This window comes from Meriones unguiculatus, chromosome 17 (genome assembly GCF_030254825.1).
Source record: "Meriones unguiculatus strain TT.TT164.6M chromosome 17, Bangor_MerUng_6.1, whole genome shotgun sequence".
NCBI lineage: Eukaryota > Metazoa > Chordata > Mammalia > Rodentia > Muridae > Meriones > Meriones unguiculatus.
In genome coordinates, this window is record NC_083364.1 from 94,170,899 (window position 1) to 94,198,855 (window position 27,957).

Here is a 27,957-nt window from a genome sequence, read left to right on the forward strand (position 1 = left end):
AGAAAGATTAAGCATGCCTGGGAGTTATGTTTAGGCTTTGGGGTCTAAGTTATAAAGCATTTCAGATTAATATTAACCTTTAAATCCCTAAGCAGCAGTAGAGACCCAGAAGAAAGGACAAAGAATTTTTAGCACAAAATAAAGGAATTTTATTTATTTCCTGCATATAATAATTTTACTGGATTCACTTCAATGTCCTTTTGACTCACCCCTGACCCCACTGGCTAGCAAATGATCTCAATTTCATGGTGAAAACAACACCAAGATGAACAGCTCACCTTAAAAAACAGCAAAACACTTGAGTTGGCATTTCCTCAAAGAGACTGAATGTCTGACAAAGCTCATAAAATGATGCTCAAAGCCATTCATTTAGCAAAATGCAGATCGGAATCACTACGATGGGCCAGTGAGATGGTAGGTATCAGGCATCTGCCACCAAAGCCCAAGGCCCTGAATTCTGACCTCAGACCCCACAAGCTGGAGGAGAGAACCAGCTCTGGCAAGTTGTCCTCTGACCCACATACACAAACACAGGGAGCAAGTTAACAAATAGATAGCTAAGTAAATGTAATAATTAAAAAAATAATGAGATACCTCGTTCCATCCATTAAAATGGTCATCACTAAAAGAGGAAGCAGCTAACATGTTTGCATGGATGATTTGGAAAAATTAAAGCCTCACGTATGGCCGGTGGGAATATAAAATAGTAAATTCACTATGGAAAATCGTGCCCAGATTTTATATTTAGCATAGAGTCGTTATGTGGCCTTACAGTTCCACTCCAAGATATGAGCCCCAGGGAAGATGCCCCAGGCCCAGCTACACACGGGTTCCCTACACACTTAATCTGCTGAGGATCGGCAGTGCGGTAAACAAGGCAAACACACACCTCCCACCTCCATGGGAGAACAGGCCCCAGGCCCAGCTACACACGGGTTCCCTACACACTTAATCTGCTGAGGATCGGCAGTGCGGTAAAAAAGGCAAACACACACCTCCCACCTCCATGGGAGAACAGGCTTTAGATTTCCAACCCAGACAAGCAGAAAAGATGTGTCATTGGCTAGCTGAGCCCTGGCCACCATGACTGGGTCTCTCTTGAAGTCCCGTGCAGCGGTCACCTCCTCAAAAGTTATCTATTATGAGAGAAACCCAGTTTTTGGAAGGGCATAGTGACCCCTCTGTCAGTAACTGGCCTCAGTACCATGGTCCTAAGTAAGTCCTGCTTCATTTTTCTCCTTAGTAATCACTCTCGGATGACATGTTTTGGCTTCTTCTGAAAGTGGTGAGCTCTTCTTAGCTCTCATATCAACTCCTATCTACTTGTTATGGCTTCCTGGAGTTTCGTGCGAAGGATTCTTAACCTCAGTAGAAAAGATAACACACTGTTGATCAGCCACGGCGGGAATAGACACAACTGGGGTGTAGCTGACATGAGGACAGTAGATTCTGTTGGACGTTGGCTCACCTAGAGTGAGGCCAGTGAGAGCCCGGTTACCACAGGTGTTCATGGAAGGCCAACATGAGCATTCATGGTCTGCGGAATCTGGGCAGGTGACGATCACTCTCCTAAACAGAAAGAGAAAACATCTGGGCAAGCCTCCTTTCTCCTCCATCTCTGCACTCCCAGGAAGAGCGACAGGCCAGGTGACTGCTTCCTCCTTTCTCCAGGGAGGAGGCTGACCATGCCTCGCTTCCAGGCTACTCTGGGTCTCTTGTTTGCCCAGGACAGCTGCTGCCCACAATTTGTTTCTGGTCATGAAAGGTTAAAGCTTCTCTGAGGCCACGCTATAAACATGAGCTGTGGCGCATCCAAGGTTTTTTGTTTCTTCGTGAACCCCTGGTGGATTGAAAGCCAGTGACCCACCTGCCAATTATTACAGTTAATTATGTGCAGGCTTGCCTCAAGCCCCCAGACAGAAAGTTCTGTCTTCTGCTGGGGGCAAATGGGGTAGTGGGTGGGTGGAAAGGACCGCGGCCACGGGGTGGTGAATAGGGACTCAGAGTGTGCCTGAGCTGATCCTGGCAGCCATAGTTGGCCTCCTTTGCACCATGGGTTTGGCATCCAAGAGTGGCCTGTTTGTCCTCGGCTCTGCATCTGAGATCAGAAATCTGAGCATCAGGAACTGTCCTCCTTGCATTCACACCCACAGGCTTCTGTTCACTTCTCCAAAGAGAAGACAACACACAGCTGCAAATGGTTGTTTTACCTGTGGCTCTCCTTTCCCTCGAGGTCCCGTGAAGCAGCTGGAGGCCACCTCTCTCCTGGAGGGCCCGGGTCTTCACCTCTCTCCTGAAGGGACTTGTGGGGCCTGATGGAGCTCAAGCTTGGTGCCCTCTCAAGGTGACGCATTTTGCAGCTGTCCTGTGTTCCGCCAGGCCTCCTCTGGTGTGTTCATTAATCCACTCGTTAGTGTAATACAGTCCTTGCCAGGCCCTGGGAGGATGGAGGGAGCAGATGGCTTTCTTGCCCTCCAGGAATCAGGCAGGGAAGCAGAAGACAGAGCAGCCAGGCACTGCACAAGCTGCAGAGGCGACTCAGGGCACTCACTACCTGCAGTTGCTTTCTGCCAGGGACATGAGTGCCCACAAGGCATCAGGCGATATTACATGCAGCACCCCTCCCCATGGGTAAGCAGCTCTGTGTATCTAGACAGAAGGAGCCGCTGTGTGGGCAGCTGTCCCTGGGAGACAGCATTCAAGTGAAGACCTGACTGGTGAGTCGGTCCAGGCAAAGCATGTTTACAGAGAGGCAGGAGCTTTGAAAGAAGACACGGCGTGCCTTGGTCCCTGAGGCATGTAGCTCTTACAACAGAGAGGCCCAAGGATCCAGGTATGCGGATCTGGCCAGGAGGCTTCAGGCCGTGCTTCAGTACGCGAGAGCGCTGGTTTCCCTAGCGACGTAAGGAGTTAGGTGCATGGTTTGGATGTGGTACGGGTCCTGCCACACACGGTTCCTGTGTAAGAGGCTTGATCCTCAGCCTGGTGGTATAGAGATGGCGGAGCCTTTAAGAAATAGGGCCCAGGTGAAGGTCATTGCTGGTGCCTTCTCAGATCTCCCTGGATTTCAGCCTGGTAATATAGTCTTTGCTATTGCGACTCCATCTACTTTGAGCTGTTTCTGGCCCCATGCCCTTGAAATTTGAGCTATATAAACCTATTTGCTTTTTAAAGCTATCCAGCCTTGGGAGTTTCATTACAGTGATAGAAAACACCCCAATTGGAGACACAAAAGCTTGGCTCACACCCTTGTCTCTTGATGCTGTTTTCCCGTTAACAGCTTGCCTCGCTGTGCTAGGTGCTGTGTCCAGGTCAAGGCTTGAGCAGATGAAACACACCTCTGACTTCAAAATCACAGGGGACGCTGGGTGGACGGGACAGATGTAGGGCTAGGTGACCACTGTGCCGGGCTTCTTTCAGATGGGGACAGCTGGAGAGTTTTTGAAGAGGGAAAGTATCTAGTCTGCATCTCATGAGACATCTCTTAGGAAGATCATCCATTCAGGGCTGGGGAGCAAGGGGTGTGAGGAAAGGAGTGAGCTTGGAGCCAGGATTTGGGGGAACATGTTTGATTGGCTGACACAGCTCCTGACTCTAGAACATTCAGACCTCTGTATCAACCAGGCAGTGATGAGAACCACGCGTTTGGGCTGAGTCTTCTCCAGGTGGAGCTGTGGAGAGAAGCCTTACACTGAACACTGGCTGGCTCGGACTCTTTGATGCCGCCTGCTGGGCGGGGACAGTGCTGTGGCTGGCAGGTCATGCCCCTCTGGGTTGAAGAACTAACTCTATCCTTTGCGACTGACAATGAGAAGATGCTGGCGTGGGTCTTCTTTCCGCTCTCCCACTTATAGCCATGCCTGTCCTATGAAAGACCCCACCCGGAAGACTGGCCTGAGAAAACCTGCCTGCCCTGGAGCCCCAGGGCATCTGTCTCCTCCGACCTCCCCACAGGGGACCCAACTCCCAGTAGCCACCTTAGCCCCGCAGCATTGGGGTCTATTTCTGTCACATAAACAGTTGTCGGCATCTGGATTCCAGGGCTGGCTGCAGGAATTCGTAAACAGTGCGGTGTCCGCGCCTCCCAGTTGCCAGCACAGCTCCCTTCCTTTCCCACTGCCCAGTTGTCCAGTTTTCCCTTTTATAGCGAGTCTGGCTGGGAGAGAGAGACAGAACTTATTTGGGAATAGAGTACAATCCCTCAGACAAATTCTTTTCCCCCACCCCAGTCACCACAACTTCATCTTCAAGTCTGAGGCTCTGGTGCAAACATGAGACTATTCCTGAATGAAGGCTTCTTGCAAATAGAAATAGAAATCCTGAGGAAAAACAAATTTGAGGCTGATGTGATCCCCAGCATAGCAAGAAAGTCTGGAGGTTGAGGCAGCTTCCAAAATCTGTTGGACACTGACCTCCCTCTCTGAGCCAAAGCTGGGGGACATTGTGACATCTCATGGTGGCCTCGTTTCTTCTCCCTCTAAGGAGCTTTCTTAACCTTCAAAGCTGGATCCTGAAAGCTCTTGTGTAATGTCAGTGGTGCTGGCCTTGAGGAGAAGAGGGGCATCCATTTGATAGCCATGAAGGAATATCTCTTCAGATCAGATGCTCTGTTCTCCTACATGGCCTTGTGAGAACAAGACACAATGTGCTGGTGTCAAAACACTGGCGAAAAGTAGCCATATTAAGAATCACTTAGATGGGTTTTGGGTGCAGAAGGAGATGAATTTTACGTTTAGCTTTGCTGAAAGTGAGTGGTAGGCCTGAGGCTGAATCCATCTCAACCTGAAGCTTGTTACGGAGATTGAAGCTGAATCTTAACCTCTTAAGCTTCAATCAACACAGGTGTTTTCACTCAGGCTTAATGCTAAGATTACAAATCATCCCACGGAGACCAAGGGACCCATTAGGATCCCACATGTGAAAGTTACCAGGCAAACAGCATATCTGAAATCCAAAGACTAGGGGCAGAATTTCCTATACAGGAAACTTTCAAATCAGGAAAAAGAATCATGAGACTGCCCACCAGGAACCCACAAACCACTGTTTTCTTCTCTCCTGTTACAGCCCTGGAGGAGGAAGGAGTGGATGTTCTCTGTCCATACGGAAGGAGACAAGGAAATTAGTGAACTGTTGTGCTCTGCCACTCAGGGCAACAAACAATGCTGCAGCCCTTCAAAGACTACCAAACCAGCCTAGCGTTAAACGCTACTTTACGACTCAAGTTTATCTGCACGGGGAGCTGAGTGGCTTTTAGGTCACTCAAAGTTAGTATGGATTTCGGATACTTTCTGTGTCGCAGGAACACCTGTGTTAGTGTAAAACAGCTGGAAAACATTGGCTTTCTTTACATTTTTTAATATAAAGTATGGCCCTTTCGGAGAGAAGCAGACAGCATCGCTGACCCTTAGTGAAAGCAGGGAGGTCTGCTATTTTGATAAAGATATCTCTGCCAGAAATGCTAGAATTGAACCCCAAGCTTGGACACTGGTAGTAGAATCAGTAAAGTGATTCTTAGGCTATCTGTGACTAAGTCACTTCTCTGGCACCCCCTGGTGGCAGATTCTCAAACACAAACCCCAGAAAGGGGATCAAGTTGCACATTTAAACCCAGGAATGAGAGAAAACCTGCTTAAATCACAGAAGCAGCTTTTCACAGATTGTGCGCTCAGGATCTGTGCGAAGGAATCACCTAGACCAGATCACCACCCCAAGACCTTAAGTCAGGAAATCTGATTTGGGGGGATTTTCTTTCTCATCAGTCGGGTGGCATTCCCTGGCCCTAATTACAGGGACCAGGGCCTTCTGAAGTGCCTGGCATTCTACATTCAGTCACCAAAGGCATTAAAGAGCGGCAAGACCTGCTGACAGGACTGACAGGCTGCAGGCTGCAGATTCTGACTGGATTTGAACCTGGGCCATAAGTAATTTCTTCAAAGCAGATAATGCAGTGTGGCTTCAACCCTCAGAGCCTGCTGAGGTCTAAGTGCGTGGCTGCAGCCTGGCTCCTGGCTTCAGAGCACAGGGTCAAATTTCCTGGGAAGACTTGTTTTCTGAGGCTTTGAAAGGTGCTTGGGTCCTGTCCGACCTTTGTCACAACTCTAGAGGCTGTCTAGTTCTGCCTGCCTTCCGGCAGAGAGAAAGGGGAATGAAAGTAACAGAAGACTGACGTGCTGGGATCATGGCAGCCAGGCTCGCTCTTAACATCCTGGATGCTTCCTGCAAGACTTCAGGCTTAGAGTGGATCATCTCTGAGACCCCATGGGGTTCTAATATCCAGAGTCCTGGCAGCTCATAGCTAAAGGCAATGGGAATCGAGGCTCTGCCAGGAGAATTTGGAGCAACTGGAATTTGTGTGTACGGTGAATTAGAAAGTTAAATGGCACAAATGCTGGAGATTCCCTGTTCTTTAGCCTCATACCAGCTTATAAATCTGAACACACACCTGGCGCAATGAAATTTATTTACGGTCTTCAACATTGTCCAGAGACGTGAAAATGTATGTGCATGCTCCCCCTGCTCCCAGGTGACACATGGAAAGTGGAATTGTGGTGGCACTCCTTTTTTCATTTTTTCAAGACAGGGTTTCACTGTGTAGCCTTGGCTGTCCTGGATTCACTTTGTAGCCCATGCTGGCCTCAAAGAGATCTGCCTTGCCTCTGTATATGCTGGTGATATTTTGAATCTGCTCATGAAACGCACATATACACCACACACACACACACACACACACACACACACACACACACACACGTAAAAGGAGTGAGATCTGACTGCAGTCTGTGTTTTTCTTGCAGTCACCTACTTCTTGTGTTCTGCATAGTAATGAGAGATAATCACCACAGGAAGCTGAGTGGATAGTACATGGGACTCAACGTTTTTATGAGTCTAAAATTACCCTCAGGAAGTTTCTGAGGGTATCCATCACTCTCCTGGGGGTGGGGGCACTCTAAAGTCTTGCTGTGGGCTGTTAGCAGTTAGATGAGACAGTATGAAGCCAGCACAGGGGACCCAGAGGGTGTGAAAGGCTTCTCTTTAGAGAGACTGACTTCCACTGTTGTCTTCCGTGAGGCACACTTGGCAGTCCTGTGGGGACACACTGTGGCCATTCTGAAAAACACAGCCTCTGAGCTTAGACCTTGCAAAGGTAACCTGCTCCAGACAGCCTGATCAGCCGGGCTGGAGAGACAATAAAGTGGACTGTGGCCACTGGAAACTTGTAGGTAGGGACAGCAGGCCCCTGTGGCCACTTGCTTTCTGGATGAAATAGAAAGAGGTAGGTTTAGGGCAAAAAGGAGAAAGTACAGCAGAAACAGCAAGGTGTGAGAGAAGGTGCTTTGTTTCCCATTGTTATAAACAAAATGGAAATCCAAGGCCAAAGGCTTGCTAGGTCAAAGCCCCCAAACCAGGGAGCTAAGGAGCTGATGCTAAAGCTAAAGACAGAGCTTAAGCTAAAAAGTCTTTCCTACTTCTCCACACTGTCTCAAATATCCCCAACTCCAAGTCCCTCCTACTCTTTAATCCCTGCTTCACCCTTGACCGAGGGTTAACTTTATTAAATCTTGTGCACAGAAAGCTCTTGGATTAAAGGTGTGTCAGGCCTGGCTGAACCACACCATAATCACCTGTTTACAAAACACAGAAAGTCCTTTGATTAAAGGTGTGTGATAAGGCTCAACCACACCAAACAAGACACAGGGTTTTACAGAACACAATTTCTGGGTTCACAATGGGATAAAACGTCCTGCAGCAGTCTCCTGGCAGCTGCTCTTTATAACTAGATATCAGACTGGTTCGTGATCCCAAAGCCTAGACAGTCCTCCCACGTGCTGTCCTGGGTCCCCAGGTCCTGTGAGTTCACTATCACTCAATAGCATGTTTATACACGGTGCACCTTGCCTCTACCACAGGCGATGGCGAGTGAGCCTGTTGCAGTGATGGAGACTGCAGCCTGCCTAGATACATCCCACAACTCTTGCCCCTCCATTTTCTTTGGCCCCTGATACTGAGGCCATATTTGCACCCTGCTTCTGTGACCATTCCCTGGTGTTTCTTGTCATATAGCCTTAGTCTGTCTTGTGAATTTTGTAGTGGGGTGTGGATAAGAGAGATTCTAAACTAAATGACTAAAGAGCAGTAGCTCACCTGGTTCCAGAACATTCTTTTCTGGATGGTGGCTTTTCATTGGCATGCCTTGTGTTTCTTTCTCACAATGGTAAAAGTTAATGTGTCTACAGAATTTGCTGTCCTACTATGTGCCAAGTGATGTGCTAAGTGCATAATCTTCATTTTCTCATTTAATGACAATCCAGCTAGGGACTCTTGCCACCTTATCTCATAGCTAAAGAAGACAAAGGTGGAGGTGCTGAGGAGTTTGCTTACCTAGGCTGTCAGCCTCCAAGACCCCCTGACCTTCACGACAGACCTTCTTTCAGAACTGACTTCAGGTACCAGACTTGCCCTTTTCTGAGGGCCTCACTGTGACCATGGAATTCAGACCTTCAAGGCTGATTTATGAAGAACCAACTCAATGAATCCTCATTTGAACATCTGGCTTCCATTGCTGTGGAGGTGCCCATAGCTCAACTTTGTCTTATGTAATGAAGGAAATTAGGAACCAAGTGGAATCCTGGGAAGCAGGTGTAATATCACCTTCCTCTGACACCCAGCAGGCCCCAGACCACGTCCTTTGGAGAAGCATCCGATGGGGAGAATCCACCTGGAAAACAAAGTTAGCCCATTTATTTTACCTGGCCGTGACATACGTCACGAAGTAACAACCAGCTATGTAGCCCTTAAGTGATTTTGCTTGGCCCTTTTCCAATGTAGGCATGGATTTGGCTCCTCCCTGTGTCTGGATTCCTCAGCTGTTGCTTTCACAGTGTAGTGTGTACCGGGTTGTGACAATGGCAATGTGGCGTTAGTATAGTAAAGCCTTGGAGAAGCCCCTGACACATGGCGATTCTCATGCCTCAGTAAGCCCCAGTGCTCTGAGGATCGCCACCCCCGCTGCCCCACCGCCCCGTGCCAAGGTCAGCTTTAATTGTAAGCTTGGCACAACCTAGTATTATCTGGGGATGGCCTAGATCACATTGGCCTGTGAGTATGTCTTCGAGGGACTGTATTCTTATCTGATGCAGGAGCACACAGTGGGTCCCTGTGGTGGAATGCTCTAAGCACAACAGCTGCCACCATGTTAATCAGAATAGATGTGACTACCTCTGAGAGATGCTCAACAAGATGGCTGCTGGTGCCTGTGGCCCTTTCCTTATAGGCATCAAGGAAGCTTGCTGGACCTCACCTGAGGTTTTCACTCACTCTCCTCCATGTCCCTCCTCTCCCAGTTGTATGTAACCCAGGAGGTTCTAAAGTATCTCCAGGGGGTCGGGGGGAAAGACTCCACCTATGCAGCCTCACATGGGTGGGGCTTTTTAATTGTCCAGCCATCCGGGGGTGCCAACACTCCTGTAAGGAACCTCTCATCCATGGTCCCATGAGTTACGCTGATAAACTCATCGGTTCACCAAGATGGCTTTGGATGGGATCGTTGCTTTTGTCTGTCATTGGTGCCCTTCTTGGAGTGAGCAGGTGTCAGTCCACATTTCCCCAGGGAAGGTTCACATGACAGCCACCCAGAGAAAACTTAGCCACTTCATGCACAGCCTGCTCCCCCCGGGCAGCTCCACGCCCTACCCCTGCAAAGGCATCAAGGTTAACTCCCAGCTGCCAGCCAGTATTTAACTTTCCACATAAGATTAAACATTTGGATTGGTAAAAGCCCAGGATTGCAGACTCCAGACAGCAAGGGCTTACCGAGCTCAAGCTGAAAGGGCCAGCCTGCTGGATTTATTATACAGTCCTCCAGAGCTTATACCAGTAAGAGGGGCTGAGCCTGGCTTTCTGAAGGCCCCTTGCATTGCTCATCTACTGCAGAGGTAAGTTTTATTATGCACCTTTTCTTTTTTAAGAAATTACATAGCTTCCCCACCCCCTTTTTCAGAAAACTAAAACAAAACAAAACAAAACAAAACAAAACAAAAATCTGGGCATGCAGTCTCGTTCATACCCATCTCCTTCCCTCTCTCTCCCCTCCTTTACTTCCTAAGTGATCCTTGCTCCTTTCTTCAGTAATTGTCTTTAGAGGAAAATGTTGGAAGTGCTTTTGTAAATGAAGGATTCATGCCAATTGTAGGTAATAACATCTTTTTCTATTCTTGACATAAAAATACAAGACTTTGCTGTCTGTTACAGGCTTGGATAAGGGCCATGCTCTGTCATATTTGGAGCAAAGAAATCTTCTTCGGTCATGGGGACACATATATGTGACTTTGCTTGTAGTGTCCAGATTGTCCTTGTCAGGACACAGCAGCTATTTGTGGTAGGAAATATCTAGAACTAAGGGACTGTCCAGTGGCTCAGAGTCAGAGCACAACCAACAGAAGAGTGCAAGCTCAAAGCCGGGTCTCCATGCTTTGTCCTTCCTGAGCCAACCAGACACAGGAGGAATATGTGGCCTCCAGTTGGACAGACTGAGTACTGGGCACTGGCCTGGGTCACATGGCTTCCAGCCCAGGCACAGTGGCCCATCTGAGAGCCCTGATCTTAGACAAAGCTAAGCGGTCAGGCTAACGTTGTGCCACCTACCAAAGAGCAGGCTGGCCTCGTACTCCCCAGGAGCCCATCCTGTTCTGAGACTTAAGAACCATTTGCTAGAAATACAGTTCCTGTTAGGTGGGACCACATGATGCTGACCAGTTAGACCTACAGAGATGGCAATTTCACACAGTTCAAATGAATGTACACAACATTCACTTTACTGTCAACTTTACTATTGAAAGCTGGTGTAAATGTGTGATGTCTTCCTACACAGTTAGCTTTGGTTTGTTCTCCCTTACGGCTCCCCTCTCCCTCTCCCTCTCTCTGACCACGCTTTGTCCCAATATTCCCTTTTCCTTCCATAGTGCATTCTGCTTAGAATTTGAATATGCTTTAACATAATCTCTGTCAATGAAATTGCTCTCTTGCAGTAATTTGAGTTCTCCTGTAGTCATGAAGCACTAGACTTTCCAACCAAGCCATATCCTTGGTGTTCAAACTGTGAGCCCCGCAGACTCTGCGTTCTCAGCCTAGGCAGAGGTCCGAGCTCAGGTATTTATTTAATCCCCACGGGCCCTTTCATGCCTATGATTAAATCTGAACAAAAGCGCACTTGTGATCTGCTTAACAGTGAAGAGCTGAGCAAATAACTGGCAGGGTGGGCCACTCGAGTCCAGGGGCTGACAACTGTGTCCACAGGAAGCCGACCCTGGTGGCTCCGGCAGAATGTCCTGCCGAAATCTCTCACCCCAAGATACCTGCAGGCTGTCCCCTGAAACAGAACTTAGAGCTTCCTATATGCATACATAAACTTTATGGAGAAAGATAATTTAGGCTATACTCTTTCACAGCAAACACCCTTACTTCAGGTGATAACGCACATCTCTGCCACTCCTCTTGGGAAGTGTGCTTGGTGTGTACTTGGGACCGATCTCGTGTTTGCTAACTTTCTTTTGAGCATACCAGGCTTTGAGTGGTAGGGAGAAGGAAGAAGAGAGCGAGAGAGAGAGAGAGAGAGAGAGAGAGAGAGAGAGAGGGAGGGAGGGAGAGATCTTATAGACCTTTGAAAACGTAAGTTGTCAGATGAGGGGGTGTAGCTATGGTTTAGTGGTTAAGAGTTGCTCCTGCACAGGACCCAAATTCAGTTCCCAGCGCACACATGGTGGCTCACAAGTGTCTAAAACTCTAATTCTAAGGGATACCACACCTTCTTCTGGCCTTCTGAGGCACCAGTCACACACACACAGTGCCTAGACGTGCATATAGGCAAAACACCCACACACATAGAATTAAAATAAATATATCTTTTTAAAAAGTCAGAAGAAAAATATGAATTGGGAAGAGGATTCTCAGTGAGGGCAATTTGGGAAGATGTGTTTCATGGGAGAATGTCAGGAAGTCTTCTCCAGGTGAGGGTGCCTGGCACAGGCTGCACATGAAGGAGAGGACTACCCCATGTTCAAGGCCACTCACAAGGTAGGACCTTGAGAACCAAGCAGTGCAGGTGGTAGAGCAGGCCACAGTGGGCAGCAAGGCTAGACTGGAATGTTCTCAGACAAGAACTGGCTCTGAGGAGATGTGGGTGAGCCTGGTTGGTTGTATGTAAGCCTTGCCCCTCATGTCGTAAGGACAGGCGCAGAGGTGGGCCAGCTGGAAACTCGGGTCAGGCCAGGCAAACCTTGTTAAGGAATTAGGAAGTTATTTTAAGAACAGCAGGAAGGTCCCGAATGCTGTGATGTGATGTGACCGCAAAGCTCTGCTTCCTTCTTATAAAGAGGTTGTCCTTGTGCAGAGTGAAGGGCTCATGCAGCCTAAGGGATGTTTTGAGGGGGATCACACAGTGCTTCAGATGCGCTGGGCAGTGAGGATGAAAGAGACAGAGGGGCTGGAGGACTGAGGGGAAGCTTGGCTGATTTTTTTTATCACTATCTAAAATACTCTTTATGTAATGTGTGTGTGTATAAAATCTGTCTAACAGTCACAACCAACCTTTTCACATTGTCACAAATGTTATCAACAAAGTTCACACACCAGAACTGTGTAATTAAGTAGTTACAAAGAAAATCTCATAAATTGCAACAAATATACACACATACTACCAAAGTACATGTGCCCCCCCACATACACACACACACACACACACACACACACCACACCACACCACATAATTCCATAATGTTTTAAATAGCTTTATGCTTTGAAGCTGAGGCTGCATTCATAGCTATCTTGGGCCACAGGTTGGGTACACCTGATAAGCCTAGGACATAGAACATATTTAAAAAAATAAAATCTGTCTTTGTAAACTTTTGGTTCAGTGCTGCATCTAAATCTCCACATTTGTAAATGCAAAATGCCCACTGCAAGCATGCTGGGTGCATGTCATTATTACATATATACATACATGGGTGCATTTGCTAGTGGCTAAGAGGTCACCAGTGTTTTTCAGCAGAAAAGAAATGCAAGTTGATTGATAAGAATTCAATGTTCAAGGAAATCACCAAAAGCAATATATATAGTAATATATACACGCATATATGTACACATTTTGACCAACTTCCTTCTAGTCTTTCCCAATTTTAATTTGTGCATATATGATGTATAAATGCCTTTATATAGCTTTATGTCTTCTGTTACATTTTATTGTGACAGTACATTCAAAAATGAACAAAAATGGATGTGTTTAATTTAAAGACTACCCAATTTTGAACTCAATCCATCACCAGCTAGATTTAGAAACTGTGTTCTCTACACTTGCATCCGTCTTCCTGCCTCCCTGAGGTAGCCAAATGGAGGAAGGCCTTAACCTTCTGAATCTGTCTTTATTATTTAGTCCTAACAAGGGAGAAACATGACTGCCTTCGCCAATCTGACACAGACGCTGGAGGATGTCTTCAAGAAGATTTTCATCACTTACATGGACAACTGGAGGAGAAACACCACAGCGGAGGAGCAGGCACTCCAGGCCAAGGTCGACGCTGAGAACTTCTACTACGTCATCCTGTACCTCATGGTGATGGTCGGCATGTTCTCCTTCATCGTGGTGGCCATCCTGGTGAGCACCGTGAAGTCGAAGCGCCGGGAGCACTCCCAGGACCCGTACCATCAGTACATCGTGGAGGACTGGCAGGAGAAGTACAAAAGTCAGGTCTTGCATGTGGAAGACTCTAAGGCCACCGTCCATGAGAACGTGGGGGCATCGGGGTTCACGGTGTCTCCCTGACAGATAGCGAGGGCCCAGCTGGGAAGGCGCTGCTGCCGCCCACCAGCCCCACTTGTCCCTGCTCAGAAGAAAGCGACTTCTTGTGTGGCCTGGCTGGCCAAGGGACACAGGTGACATTTCCATCCCCGGCTCCCCAGCCTGTCGGGGACGACACTCTGTGTGGAAGATTTCTTTTCACTTGCTATGCGATGTAAATGTCATTTAAGTCTATTTCAACCATGGGAATAGAAGCAAACATGAAGCAAAGGGCCTGGGCAGGGGTGGTGGGAAGAGAAGGCAGAGATGTACAAACCCTTCAACCTTCTCTCCCATGAAATGTTAGTTTGCATGTAGCATATTCAATTTATGAATGAGTCAGACGCCTTATTTGGAAGCTGGGGTTTAAATCTATCATGGGCTGTCAAGGCAAGCATTTACTTACTGATTTGTGGGCGCAGAGTCTAGGGTGATGAATGGACAGAGGTGTGGGGTTATTTTTACATTCATTGCTCTCCTGGTCCTTAGCTGATTTTGGACATCAGGACAGAACAGATACTGAAAGAACAGATAAGCCACACCAGCGACATCAAATATTCAAGAACCAGCTAGTGTAACCCAGATGTATTTTTAATTTTTTACAGAAATTTAAACTTTAAGAGTTCTCTTACTTTAAAAAGTATGGCAGTTCTTCCTGTCACACTTTTTACTTAATTTTAGATCCTATTTACAATAGCTTATTTTCACACATGTTCAACAAAATGAAGCTACAGAACATCCCATTAGATGCTTGCTGCAAGCTAGACAGTGGCTGCTGAATTCTTTGCACCACAGTGGGGTTGCTGGAGAGATGTTGGCCAAAGGTTACAAATTTTAATGGGGCCTGGGGGTGCACACCCATAACCCCAACCCCCAGGAGGCTGAGTTGGGAGGAGCTAGCTGAGGGTCCAAGCCAGCCTAGAACTGTCTAGAACTAGATCAGTTACAATGCCTGTTGTTCTTAAAAACTAAGTGAGTGGATGTAAAGTGTCCTTACCACAGAGTAATAACATGAGATGACACGTTAGTCATTCCATAGTGTGCATGTGCTTCAAAATATCATGTTATATGTGTACATACAAAGTAATCTATCCTTAAAAACCAAAATGAATATTTTGCACCATGGAGCACACAGCATCGTGCCAGAGCTGAAGGGCGTCTCGGCAGTCACCCTATAGGTGAGAAAACTGCAATCTACCCAGATCAATCCAGCTTCCTGGCGCTTCTCCACTTGGTTTGTGGCCTGGGACGGGGGAGGGAGAGGAGATTCAGATCTCTTGAGCTGGAGAAACTCACAGGGTACAGAGCAGGGAGAGGGCTGCGGGGGTGAGGCTCACACCCTGGGGGGGGGGGGGAGTCGGCTGCACGAGAATGTGAACAAGAGGGCAATGGGAAGTCCATACAGTCAGAGCAGAGACATGACGATGGGGACATGAGAGCTGATGTCCAGGCCCATGAGAGACATGCTGGTCCTTATCCTCATGTGCTTCAAACCCCATGTCGTTCCTCTGCATGGCCAGGGCACAGTGATTGTGAGTGGGACCTCATGCCTTGGACTGCAAAGACAAGCTTCAAAGAAGACCGCTTCTGTTCCCCTAAGACAGCACCTGACTGGATAATTGGTAGAGGTTTATTTGAGTTCGTGGTTCTATCAGCTAGGAACTCTGAGAACTTGGGTACCAGCAGCTGAGGTTCCTGGCGAGGGCCTCATACAAGAAAGGCCAAGCTGGCATGTGTAGCCAAACAGCAGACACGTGTTTCCTGGCAGTTAATCTAGCCCAATGAGGTCAAACTCCCTCCACAAAAGGCCACACATTTCTTCAGTGGGGGGAGGGGACCTCTTAAATGCCTCCTCCACATTCAAGATATTGGGGGGAGTTTTGGTGGCCACAAACCACAAAGCCAACTACAGTGTTTGTCTCTCTAGAGTTATCAAAGGAGATACAATATACATAACACATCTGCTTCCTACAACACTTTTGCACTTTGCTGCCAGAGAAACTAATGTTAGAGAAATTCATTAATATCCCAAGAATACACGTGCTATAAGCAGCCTCCTTCCTTAGACCAGAAGCTTAAAATTCTGTTGCACACTGACACAGACATTCTAGAGAACCCAGAGCCAGAAAAGCCAGATCCTGTGTCCAGCGAGGGTCTCTATCCTGGTAATGGATTTTCTTTTTTATCAGTTTTAGTCAAGGAAGCCTGAACCTTCCTCCTGACTAGGCCCCAAGTTGGCCAGTAAATAATGTATATTCTTCGTACAAATTATGAATTGACCTTCATATCCTAAGAGACTTGAATAAACATCAAAAATTTTTTCTAACAGCTCAAAGCAGTTATCCGACCCCTTGAAGTAATTGCCTGAGACAAATCAGCCATGCGCAGAGGAACTGACTACCGGGCAGCCCAAGCAGGCAGACAGCTACTGAACCCTCCGGAGCAAGGAGAAGGTGTGCAGTTACAAGCTTGCTTTCCCTTTGAGGGGTAATCCTCCTGCCTTCTAGAAGTGTCTCTTAGGAATGCAAACACGGGAACCCTACACGAATAATCCTTCTAGCATCTGGAAATCTCTCTCTGAAATGCAGACGGAAGACTGCTGGGTAGTGCACCTTGCAGCTCTAAGTCATAGATGGGTACTTTGTTTCTCCTCCAGAGCACAGACCACAGGGCCAACCCTCCCCTCTTCCTGCTGTCGGTAAATTTCCACTTGGTTTATCTGTTACCCAGGAAAACATACTGGTGGCTCAATCCAGGCTTTCATTAGTTAGCGTATTTTATCATTATCGCTGGAAAGGGAAGTTATAATATGGACAGTAATCACTCAGTTATTTGGGGGAAAGAGGAGAAATGCTACATCTCTGTGTGCCAGTCAATATAGTCAGCTTGACAGGATCTAGACTCAGGTAGCAGACACGCCTCTGGGCACGTCTCTGGGGAATTATCTAGACTGGGTTAGATGAGACATACTCTACGAGGACAGCACCATTCCACGGGCTGGCCTGCCTGACGGGACACAAGCCTTCATCACCCGCTGTGGACTCCTTCCGGCCAGCCTAGAGGAACACTTCCTCCCTAAGCTGCTTTTGGCATTTTGTTGCGTGAACAGTGCTGGTAACGACCACACTGGACAGGCGTGGTGGGTGTCCAGTCGTTGATCATTAACCCCAGCTTGCCCCTCTAGTACCCCCTTCCACCCAACGAAGGCTTTCAAATGGAAATGCTGCCCTCCCCCACCCCTTCCCTTTTAGAGTTCTTTCTGCTTAGCCTGCCTGTTGCACACACCTGAGAACCAACCGGCTCTGTCTTAAAGTGCTGATTTGATGGTGTCTCAAAGGTGACGGGACTGATTCCAGCCTCACACACTTATGCTGAGCCCCTTTCAGGCAGGTGCTGGCTTAAACCTCTGGGGAAAAAAAAAAAACATTCTTTGTGTTTCCGTTCATCATCTGTGAAATGGTTATAATCACAGTGTGTCCTGTGGAAGCCTCATAGATTTAACGTTAATGACAGTCACAGAGTTCTTAGAACAAAGGTGTATTTATTACGTTCTCTGGGGAAAAAAAAAAAGCAGGTCTGCTTTGCCCTGTGCACGCTAGCATTTTTTACTTCGTCTCCACAAAGAGGCATGGTGAGATCTGAAGCTACATTTCTCGGGCGAGTATCCACCTTGCCACTGCAATTAATGCCAGCCCCGGGCACCAGCTTCCCCCTCCACAACAGGCGGTGTTGAGGTGAGGAGCTCGGTGAGAGCTTTCCCTCTCCTCAGCCATGTACAGGGCTGCTCTGTCTGTGCCCTCCCACCCGGCACGCTTTGAAGAACCACTGGTTAGAAAAGATTTGGGGAATCTAACGCAAGGGCATCCTTCAGGTATGCCAGCGGTTGAAGCAGCCATGTTGTCCCCACGGAAGAATGCTAAACCTGGGAAAAACAACAACTGGGGACCCATTGCCTCAGCTGTGGAGAAGAGCCAGTCAACTTTCAGAGAACGCAGCTGAAGATGAGGATGCACCGGGACACGGAAAAGGGCGCCAGGGCGCATCACACCCGTGGACCACCCTCAGGGGTCCTATGTGGATTTCTGCAAGAGCCTCTGTACCTTGGGCGACAGGCCTCCTGCCCATAGCGCCTGCGCTTTGAGCAACTCGCTCCTCGACCCCCGAGTGGGATTCTCAGCAGCACGTCGGGCAGCAACCCAGAGCCACTGCGTCTGCGCGTCATCTTGCCGGTGCTTGCGTGGGGAGCGGTGCATTTCGGGACAGGTAGTTTTCCCGACGACACTGTGGAAGACGTGGTTTGTGAGCACCAGGCGAGGAGGCCCTGCCGCCTTGGGTTGTAAGTATGTGATTGACTCTTTGGGGCGCTGGAGATTCCGCGATCACCCCGAGTTCTTGCTTCTCTCCAGATGACACTTGCTGGCTGCTACTACGCAGCGCACGGGAATCCTAAGGTTCTGGTCGCCTTGCCCTGGGGCGGAGGGAGGCTGGGCGGAGGGAGGGAGCGAGCGAGCGGTGATAACTCCCGGCCCTCTAACTCTCCTCTTAGCGGAGTGGGCACGTGAACCTGCTGGGTGCTCCAAGTCGCCCAGGAATAGCAAAGCCCCGTTAGAGCCTGTGGTGCCCCAGATTGCATAGGCATACAGGCGCCAACGCTGCCCGAATGAGGTGTGCGTGCCGTCCCATCCATCAGAGAGGTGCACCGTAGCTCTGTGGCCTCTCAGAGGATCTCCACAGCATTGAAATTTGTAGTCTGGGCCACCCAGACAGGGTGGGTCTAGATTTCTTGAAAACTAAGGCCGAGCGGCTTAAGGAGGCCCAGAGGTTCCCCCGCGACCCCAGCGTACAGTACTTTTCAGTGGCTGGCTGAGGAATTGGAGTGAAAGGGCTAGAGGCTGGTAGTGAAACAGCTTCCGAGTCCACACAAGCTGCTCGGGTGATGCGTGGCCAGAGTGAGTGGGTTACATGCCTTGACTTTGTCAGCCCTGCCCGGAAGCAAAGGGACCGTGAGGAGTATGTTGCCCATGTTGTCTTAACTGGCGTCATCAAAATGAGTGAATATCTTCTTTTGTTTGTTTGTTTGTTTCTAGAATAAAGCCTGGCAAAGAGGGGGGAAAGATACTTTGCGATAAAGATCAAAACTAGTAGCAGTTTCATCTAAGCCCTTTTGCCGTCTCTGAGTGTTCAGCCAAGCCGAATAGTTCCTCCCTGCGTTTTCTTCTATTTTAAAGCCCCCCAGCTGTCCGCCCCTTTGGTTTTGTTTCTCCCTGCCGCGAGCCGACTCTTGTTTCTGAAGGGCATCAATATCTGATACACGATATCAGGGCAGACTGTTAAATTTAGCTTTCTTGGTCCTCTCCTTGCAGAAGGCTTGCAAGCCGCCATGAAAAATGTCTGTTTTGGTGCGTGTAATTTAAAGCGGTGGGTGAAAGTAAGCAAGGCTGATCTGCGCTGCTTGCGCCATCGATTCACCCCACACACTATGGCTATTACAGATTTCCTTTTTCGTTTGCTTCCTCCTCCTCTGCTTTTCTTCTCTTTCCCCTTCTTTGCAGGAACACCTGTGTCTGAGATTGGCTTCAAACTCTCTGTAGCCTCGGATGACCTTGAACCCTGATCCTCCACCTCCCAAGTGCTAGGCTAACAGGTGTGGACCACCCGCTAGGTTTGTGGCTTAGGTGGGTTGAACCCAGCGCTTTGTGACTGTTTTGTAAGGAAATCTGTGGCTGAGCCACACCCAGAGCCCTCTCTCTCCTTAGAGACCTTTAAGCCCTCTAGTTGCCACTCTTTTTGCCGTTAGGCTCTGTGACATCAGAGAGGTCTAGAATTGTGAATTCCAGAGTGGGAGACTCAGTCTTTGGACCCTGTTATTACACTTTGGCTCAGGAGGTTAATGGTTTTCCCGGTCATATGCCCTGCTGTTATGGAGTCCCTCTGTCCTTCTTCCCTATTCTTTATCCCACGCCTGGCTGTCTTGCACTGACTACATCCCGCCCCATTGCTGTTTGCTATCTGGCAGGCCCATTAGCAAAAGAGAGAGTATCAAAATAATAATGTTTGGCATTGATTTAGTGCATTCTGAGTGTCACTCATGGTTCTTTGTAATTACTGACCAGCTTCTGAAGGGGAATTTACTGATGGAGGAGGCTTTGAGAGGCTGAGTACCAAGGTCACATAGCTGCTAGTGTAATAAGTTTGCCAGACTTCCAGACCCCTAGGCATTCTTGTTCATTTTATTTCTCTTGTAAGTTTCTTGGACCTATTTGTTTTCCTTGACCTTGGGGACTAATATCCTGTGCATATCAATTCACATAGGGAATTTGGGAAACAGTTAAATCATCTACTATATAATATGTACACAATTCAATTAAAAAAGAATTATAAAAATAAAATGGAAAAGAATGTAATTATTTGTTGTTATATACAGCATGGCTAATCCCTAAGGTTACTAGACATTCAAAGTATAACCGCTAGCAGCAGGTTATAACACGCAGAGAACTCATTTTTCCAGCGTTGGTCGGAATCTGCTGCCACACGAAGGCAAAGGCATGAAGGTAGCCGCACCTTCAGCCACCGCTATCACGTGTGAATAGAGCTTTGAGTTACTTGCTTATTAGCGTACCTGACTTCACACAAGTCAAGGGGGAAACTTGGTCACCTTGTGCCAATAGCTGGCTGGTTTTCAAGGTTCTATAACCTTGAATAGTTTGAATTGTATATATTAGATACTTTCATAATTGAAAATTTTTCTCTAAACCATCTCCCTTAGCAATTTACTTAAGGAAGCCTATTCGAAAGGCCTGTGAGATTTCCTGTTGCTTTTCTAATTCTGATCTTAAGTTCCTGTGATGGAAAGGGCTTTTGAAGCTCTCTGTGTGGAGGTGACTGGCTGAGGCTAAAGCTCCCGGACCTGACTGGCTGAATGTAAGACAGGCAAGGAAAGGCAAACCACGGAGTCTGCTTGGCTTGAGTTACACAGACTGCCTTCCCCACACTGCAAGCTGGGATCCCCCCAGCCCCCCCCACGCCCACCCCCATGTGGAGCTGCGTGCACGCCTCATAGCTCATTAGCAACCCTCAATAATTCCTCTTTGGTGACCAAACATACCCTGAAACTAGGGAACATGGCTAGATCCAACATATACTGGTTTTGGGTGTATGCACGATAAGGCAAACTGTGACCTCAACATGAACATTTCGGGGAATCCTTATTTGCCTTCTTTTGGCTATGCTTAATTGGGAGCATATAGGTTTAAAATCAAATGCATATAGGAAAGGATGTGAACCCCAAGCTTATCAATTAGAACCAAAAGGACACCTATCCCTCACCCCTGGGAATCATCCCCTAACCCCTCCTGAACCTGAAAAAGGAAGCCATGGACAGCAACCTGGTGCTCTTGCCCACCTAGCTCAGGTAGCTCTTTGGTTCCTTGTAAAGTATCCGTCCTGTACTATATCTGTGCTTTGGAACAGATGTCCTCACACTTTTCTGTGTGCATTTTCAGTTTTTTTTTTTTTTTTTTAATAAGATGCCAAGAACCTGGAGATAATGTTTGGGACAGAGACCTCAGGTACCGGATGAGCTCAGATGCCAGCCACACCCAGGAGAGCCTGGGTGCATTACCTAAGCCTTATCCTCCCTCTTTAAAGGTAGTGAAGTACAAACTAGTCGGCTGCGTTCCTCTAAGCACAGTGGCACGGACTGGCACGTGGAGTCAGGCTTCAGAAACAGTAGGTCCCGTCTGGTCAGCGGTCACAGTGTGACCTTATCCAGATCTAAAGCGCTCCGCAGTGGGGCAGGTACCATAAGATAATGAGCCATAAGGCCCTGGAGAATACCTGTCCTCTGGCTGTCTCCGCACTGTCACTTGCTCTAGGCCTCCTTTACTCTTTAGAAGGAATTTTATGTACAAATGAACTTTTTATTATTATTATTATAGGATAGTATTTTGCTCTCTCGCTTATTCTTCCCAGATAACTGTTTTAAAAGCCAGGATGAGCGAAGTAGCTTGTCTTAGCATCGGGAGGTGGTTGGGGTCCGTTTATGAGTGCAGGCTCCAGGTGCACATCAGGAGATGGGGCAGATGTCCCGGGAGCAGTGCTGTGCAGGGAGCTGCCAACGGGAGAGCCCTGGCCCACCTTGTGTGGACTCCTGACCTACGTCTGCAGCGCTTGCCTGCTCTCTGGGAGACATGGCGCCCTGATGTGCTCTGCCCTGGAGGAACCGCACTGACCTGATTCTTTTCCTCGTCCTTCCTCCAGGTGAGAACACCCAGTTCCTCGGACCTGACCTCCCATCGGCCTTTCATGACTGTGTCTACCAGTTGCACTGGTCAGGAGTGAACTCACAACTGGCCCGCCATGAACTGGAAGGTGAGAGTAGTTTTAAAATTTATGGTTTGTTTGTTTTGTTTTTGTCTTTCCACATATGATTTCTGTCACACTGGTGGGACACCTGAGCTGGTTAGCTGGTTTACTTGTAGCTTTGGGAGCCTGGAAGTTCCAGCCTTGCTGTGGACCTGCCGGGATGTAAGACTTCTCACTCTAGGAACCAGTAAGCAAAGTGGAAGGAGAGGCAGAGTGCCACACCCCCTCTGCAGACAGCCTTCCAGTGACCTAAGGACCTCCCTAACAGCCCACTCCCTGAAAGGTTCATGGCATTTTGTAGTAGCATCACCTTGGGGAACAAGTCTTTCACAGTGATACAAAAGGTAGCATTCATGATTGTAGGGAATTAAGAGCGGCAGTAGAGTCGATACTCTGTATCCATGCAGTGGTATTTTTTTTAATTAAGTCTGTTCTCCAGCAAGCTTCTGTACATATATAATGCTGAGATTCTCACTCCCAGCCTGTTTTCTCCTTCCACTCCTGTCAACTTCCCTTCCTCCCTCTAAGACCCCTTTTCACATCCATGGCTTTTTCTTTTATTTTGTGACTTTGTAAGTTTAACCAGGGCTATGTGTGTTACTCTGGCTTTGGATGTTCACTGGAGCCTGGTGGGAATGGGGATTTTTTTTAAACAAAGTAGACAAAATATAATCACATTTGATTGTTTCAAGTTTAAAACTTGTAAATTTGCATTTGTTCTTCAGACTTCTGGAGGAAGGCTAGTCCTTTCTTTTGGGTGGACCTCTCTCAGCTTTAGACCTGTTCTACTTTTCTTGCAGAAAGCAGGCCTTTCAAACTTCTGTTAGAATTTCACATTCTTGTTTCTTTAAGTCAATGTAATGGGTGAATGTTTGTGCCTGTGCGATCTGTGTGTTGTACTTCCGAGGCCAGTGTGATGGTATTTAGAGGTGGAGCCATCATGGATGGAGGCTGATCTCTGGTGTCAACTCTGAGAGATGGAGAAGGACCTGGGAGACAGGCCCTTAGCGTGCCCTGGGGGTTACCTTGACTAGGCCTACAAGTGCTTAGCCTCAGGCTGCAGATGGTTTAGCACTTTGATGCACACGCCTGGGTTGAAGTCACTGGATGAAGATCTTCCAGAATTCCAGTTTTTACGGCCCTCCTCCATAATCTCTTACAGTGGTTTTGCCAAGAGCATTGGTTTTATTTTTCCTAGCCACACTTGAATCTCTCAAAGAATTCAACTCAGTTTTCATGGAAACCACCTTAAAAAAAAAAAAAAAGTCCTAAATTACCCATGGGAGCACCAAAGGCAAGTTGAATGGATTGAGAAATAAATGCGAAAGATTCCTCTAGAATGTTCTGACAGAGGTTGAGGGCTGTGGGCTGCAGCAGCCCTGCTTACCATAGAGGGAAAGGGTACGATTCGTTTAAATGCCTTGAAACCCTGGAGGTGAGGCAGAGGTCGGTTAAAAGAACAGCCGCTTTGCCAGGCTGGTGCACACCTGCAATCCCAGCAGTGGGGAGGTAGAGCAGAAGGATCGGGAGTTCAGGGCCAGCCTTGACTACACAGGCTATCTATGTGTGTGTGTGTGTGTGTGTGTGTGTGTGTGCGTGTGTGTGCGCGTGTGCGTGCATGTGTGTGTCAGTGTGTGTGTGTGTGTGAAGACAGGCAGATCCTAAGATCCTAGGGCCTTGCGGGCCTGCCACACTAGGCAAAACAGTAAGCTGGGTTCCATGTTCAGTGAAGAATGAAAGAAGAATAACCCTCATGTAACCACAAGCAAGTGCACCAGGACATGCAACACACGCAGTTCATCTCACCCACCGAAGCAGTAGTCATTTCCCCCCTTACAGGTCTGCATATTTTGAAAGATAAAAGGTAAAAGGAAATCGGAGGGAAACTGAGGCCAGCTGAAGCCAGTGCCCTAGAAGGGGCAGGAAAAGGGCCCATTCCTTAGCCCATTAGTGCCCGTGCCCTCTGCTGGCATTGCCCTCCCTCTCCCACACCCTGGAAACTCTTGCCTCTCTAGCTCCTATAAAAAGAAAATAAATAGTGAAGCCACTTAGCCTGTGTCTGTTGTGGTATTTCCCTTTGAGCATGCTTTTGTAACTTCCTGTTGAGATAAGATCTGTGGGCTGTGATGTGGGCTCCACCTGACTGGAACCCAGGGTGTTTTCATAGGGCTAAGACAGTACACTGTTGAGACTGAGTGGGCTGCAGGCCGCCTGGAGCAGCCTGCGAAACGTGTGTGGCAATGCTTCACAGTTGCCAAGGGCTGGTTAGTGAGCGTGGAGTGGAGCCTTCACCCTTGGAGTGTGGGATTCAGGAGAAAAGCCTGGGGGCTTGCGGCAAGTGTGTGCGCGTGTGTGCGCGTGTGTGTGTGTGTGTTGGGGGTTGTGTGTTAGCCACATCAGCAGCCTAGGCCATCCCTGTGAACATGGAGAACGCCGTCGCTGTCCTTTGCACCGTCACATCGCAATCTGGCAGTGTGCGTACGCGGCTCCATCTTTTCTTAGTGGTTGAAAGTGGACGCAGTTACCTGTCTTAGAGAGATGAAGCAATCTGAGCATTTATCTTCTTCCTCGGCCGCGGTAGCCGTTACTCTATCAGAGATCCATTCCCAATGGTCAGACAGTTTCTAAGGTGTTGGATCCCGTTGAGCTGTGGCTGGCTGCGTGCCGTAACTGTAAACTGACTAGGGTGCGAGGGTGAGCTGTGTGTTACCAGGAAATGCAGTAATGGAGAGTCAGGCCTCAACTGTGGGCCTGCGTCTCCTCGCCAGTTAGGACCTCCCCGTAGTTAGGGACAATTGCAGAAGGCTCTTAGGGTACAGGGACTTCCCAGCATAGAGCAGCCAGTGCCCCATTTGCTAAACACATACCCCGAAACCAAGAGTGAATCACAGAGGATTTAGATACGATTGGAGGGACGTGGATGCATGTAAATTGGATCAGGATCCGAGGACTGGCTTCATTCTAACCCCCGGCCATCCTTGGCCCCTTAAGCTAGTTTTCTCACACAGCCCAGGGCTACCTACCTGGGCATGGTGCTGCCCATGGTAGGCTGAGCCCTCCTGCAAGATGGGCTTGCAGGATGACCAAGATGACCCCCCCCACACACACACACACCAGCCTCTGCTGGAAACATCCTAGGCGCTCAGTAACATTTGCGGAACAGAGGAAGTGGAGACCGGCCAAGTCAGTGCGGGAGCAATCAGCTTGTGTCTTTTCCCTTGAGGTTCTCGATCACGTGCCCCTGCTGCTGTATATCTTAGCAGCAAAAACCCTGATCCTCTGCCTGGCCTTTGCCGGAGTGAAAATGTACCAAAGGAGACGCCTGGAGGCAAAACTTCAAGCTGAGAAGAAGCAGGCGGAGAAGAAAGAGAACTGAGGAGACATCAGAGGTATCAGCCTTGTAAACAGAACCTGTCTGGAGGCCGCAGCACCTAGCCAAGGGTGTGGCAGCCTGAGGTCTCTGCATCCTTCCTCTGAAGGGCTGCAAGAGGGAGCATGCCCCCCCAGACAGGGCACAAAGCCCCGCCTCTCTGCCCCCACCCCCAGCCCGCTGCTGCCCATTTAGAATATCAGGCTTCCACTCCAAGCCTGTTGTGTTTCCTTATGGACGGGGTGGCTCAGAACCCTGGCTTCAGCTTTGGAGAAGCCCGTGTACCGAGAACTGCAAGCATGTAGCCTTGCATGAATCTGCTGACATGCTAGTGGAGATGGAGACTCAGGTCACATTAAGGACCCCTGTTATCTTCAGGATGAGGTCCGACTTGCCTGTTGGCAAAGAATCCCTTCCCAGTCCGTTCATAACCTGGTCAATCCTCCTTTGTCTCCAGTCCACCTCCTGTGCTTTCAGGCCGTTCTTGGATCGGAGCAACTTTTATGCCCAGTGTTCCTCACAAGCCCTTGCAGACAGCTCCGCCCCAGTCATGGGCCTTGCACATCACTGTAGCTCATTGTGTGTTGGGGGAGGGGGGGTCTGGACCATTCGTGGAGAGGTCTGGACTCAAGGGTCCTGGGACTATTCTTTTCTATCCAACTTATTTATTCATTCATTTTATATCCAGATCACAGCCCCACCCTCGCATACCCCTCCGGCATACTCCTCCCCCATCCTCCTCCCCTTTCTCCCTGCTATCTCATATTGTAGCTGGACTAAGCGCATCCTTTCCCACTGAGGCCAGACAAGGCAGCCCAGCTAGGGGAAAGGGATCCAAAGGCAGGCAGCAGGGTCAGAGACAGCCTGGGGACTACACTTTGGGCCTTGCCACACATATACCATGACCACTGATTCTCACTTCTCACGTGTGGATATGTTTCTATACTTACCAAGCTGGACTCCGAGACTTTCTTAGTATGGAGAGCAGGGATTCTCAATCCTAGATTCTGGTTCCAGAATGCAGCTGAAGATCAGAATTCCACCCAGGGCTGTCTGGATTCTGGTGCTGCTTATAAGGAGGTTCCAGCCTCAGGAAAGGGCACATGTCCACAGTGTCCATGGCTGGGCAGCTGCTCCTTTGAAAATCCACCAGGTGATTCTTACCCAGTCTGCTTAGCTCCAGGTCGCTGTGGGCTGCACCCCTGGCTTTCCAGTGCTGCCCACCTGACCCTATGGTTTTGCAGGTGTTCCCTTGGAGACTGGGGCACTGAGAGGTCTTTTAGGCATTTCACTGAGCATTTCACGCAGGGCTGCCTCCCTCCACCCTCCTGGCACCCCCTGAGGTGACGTCAGGTTGAGAGCAGTGGAGAGCAGAGCTGGGAGCTGAGCAGAGCTGGGAGCTGAGCAGAGCTGGGAGCTGAGCAGAGCTGGGAGCTGAGCAGAGCTGGGAGCTGAGCAGAGCTGGGAGCTGAGCAGAGCTGGGAGCTGAGCAGAGCTGGGAGCTGAGCAGAGCTGGGAGCTGAGCAGAGCTGGGAGCTGAGCAGAGCTGGGAGCTGAGCAGAGCTGGGAGCTGAGCCACCCTACTCACTCCCAAGCTGTGTCACCCCCAAGTGTACCAAGAACAGGGCCGTAGGAGCGCTGCCGCCAGTCTGCCACTCCCAAACCAGCACCGCTCGCTGGTTCTCAGGGCCTGAGACCTTGCCAGGCAGAAGAGTTCAGCACTGTGGAGTCTTACCTTCCTAAATTTGTCTTAGGCGTTGAAGTGCAAAATAAGCAGGAAGTCTGGGCCTCAGTGCTAGTTGGAGGCGGGGTGGTTAGCAGTTTAAAATGCTGGGGGCAGATGGCATTAGTTAAGGTACTAGTTAGAGTACGTTGCTGGCAGCCATGGCTGCTCTCAGCCGAGAGTCATCAGTGCCCATCAGGCCCCGCTCTTTCATTGAGCGTGGGTGTGCACCCCTCTGTGTAGAACTGACCCAGGAGCTAACCCTTTCTGTCAGGCCCACAGCTTGTCCAGGGCCTGCATCAAAGCAAGAAACCGTGTGTCCAAACGCACTGATTAATAGGTCAAGCTGAGCAGCCTCCCCTGGGCCCGAAAGCTCGCACACAGTTGGTGCCCAGTGTGAAAGCACCAGGCTGTGTTGCCCCGTGCCTCCTTTATCGCTGTGGTCTTTTTTCTTTCTAGAGTTTTCTCTTTAAATGTCAGCCCGGGGGACTCCAGCAGAGAAGAGAGAAGAAAGATCGGGCAATTACTGGATGTCACAGGATGCACTTCTGGCCAAGACCTTCAACTTTAATGATGAACAGTTTGAATTTTTATTGTTTTTAGAAGAGCCAGTATTTTGCTTACTGAAATAAAATATATTTCTTAAAAAAGGCTGTCTGAATAATCTCTCTC

At 48.8% G+C, this 27,957-nt stretch overlaps 2 protein-coding genes and 1 long non-coding RNA gene across 9 annotated transcripts; 2 read left to right on the forward strand and 1 right to left on the reverse strand.

The window, feature by feature from the left end:
- Positions 1 to 168: 168 nt before the first annotated feature.
- LOC132648606 (uncharacterized) lies at positions 169 to 18,058 on the reverse strand. 2 transcript variants are annotated; one of them, XR_009587045.1, is made up of 5 exons: positions 17,929 to 18,058; positions 17,114 to 17,234; positions 13,508 to 13,713; positions 8,380 to 8,716; positions 169 to 4,156 (listed from the first exon to the last, which is right to left on the reverse strand). It is a non-coding gene; the product is annotated as an uncharacterized LOC132648606 (long non-coding RNA). The 2 variants fall into 2 exon arrangements; XR_009587044.1 differs by lacking the exon at positions 169 to 4,156 and having other exon boundaries at positions 5,738 to 8,716.
- Kcne2 (potassium voltage-gated channel subfamily E regulatory subunit 2) lies at positions 9,760 to 14,159 on the forward strand. Of its 2 annotated transcripts, XM_060370747.1 has the most exons (3): positions 9,760 to 9,932; positions 11,025 to 11,145; positions 13,424 to 14,159. In XM_060370747.1, the coding sequence occupies exon 3, from the start codon at positions 13,442 to 13,444 to the stop codon at positions 13,811 to 13,813; it is 372 nt and encodes a 123-aa protein (XP_060226730.1). In that variant the 5' UTR covers positions 9,760 to 9,932; positions 11,025 to 11,145; positions 13,424 to 13,441; the 3' UTR covers positions 13,814 to 14,159. The 2 variants fall into 2 exon arrangements, with proteins under 2 accessions (XP_060226730.1, XP_021484488.1); XM_021628813.2 differs by lacking the exon at positions 11,025 to 11,145.
- On the forward strand, positions 18,040 to 27,916 carry Smim11 (small integral membrane protein 11). Of its 5 annotated transcripts, none has more exons than XM_021628820.2 (4): positions 18,040 to 18,164; positions 22,088 to 22,198; positions 25,416 to 25,581; positions 27,745 to 27,916. In XM_021628820.2, the coding sequence occupies exons 2-3, from the start codon at positions 22,187 to 22,189 to the stop codon at positions 25,566 to 25,568; spliced, it is 165 nt and encodes a 54-aa protein (XP_021484495.1). In that variant the 5' UTR covers positions 18,040 to 18,164; positions 22,088 to 22,186; the 3' UTR covers positions 25,569 to 25,581; positions 27,745 to 27,916. The 5 variants fall into 5 exon arrangements, with proteins under 5 accessions (XP_021484495.1, XP_060226731.1, XP_060226732.1 ...); XM_060370748.1 differs by lacking the exon at positions 18,040 to 18,164 and adding an exon at positions 18,165 to 18,279; XM_060370749.1 differs by lacking the exon at positions 18,040 to 18,164 and adding an exon at positions 19,398 to 19,503.
- Positions 27,917 to 27,957: the final 41 nt, after the last annotated feature.

What these genes read in the sequence shown, in the direction of transcription:
- Kcne2 (XM_060370747.1), top strand. Translation starts at nt 13,442, where the DNA reads ATGACTGCCTTCGCCAATCTGACACAGACGCTGGAGGATGTCTTCAAG.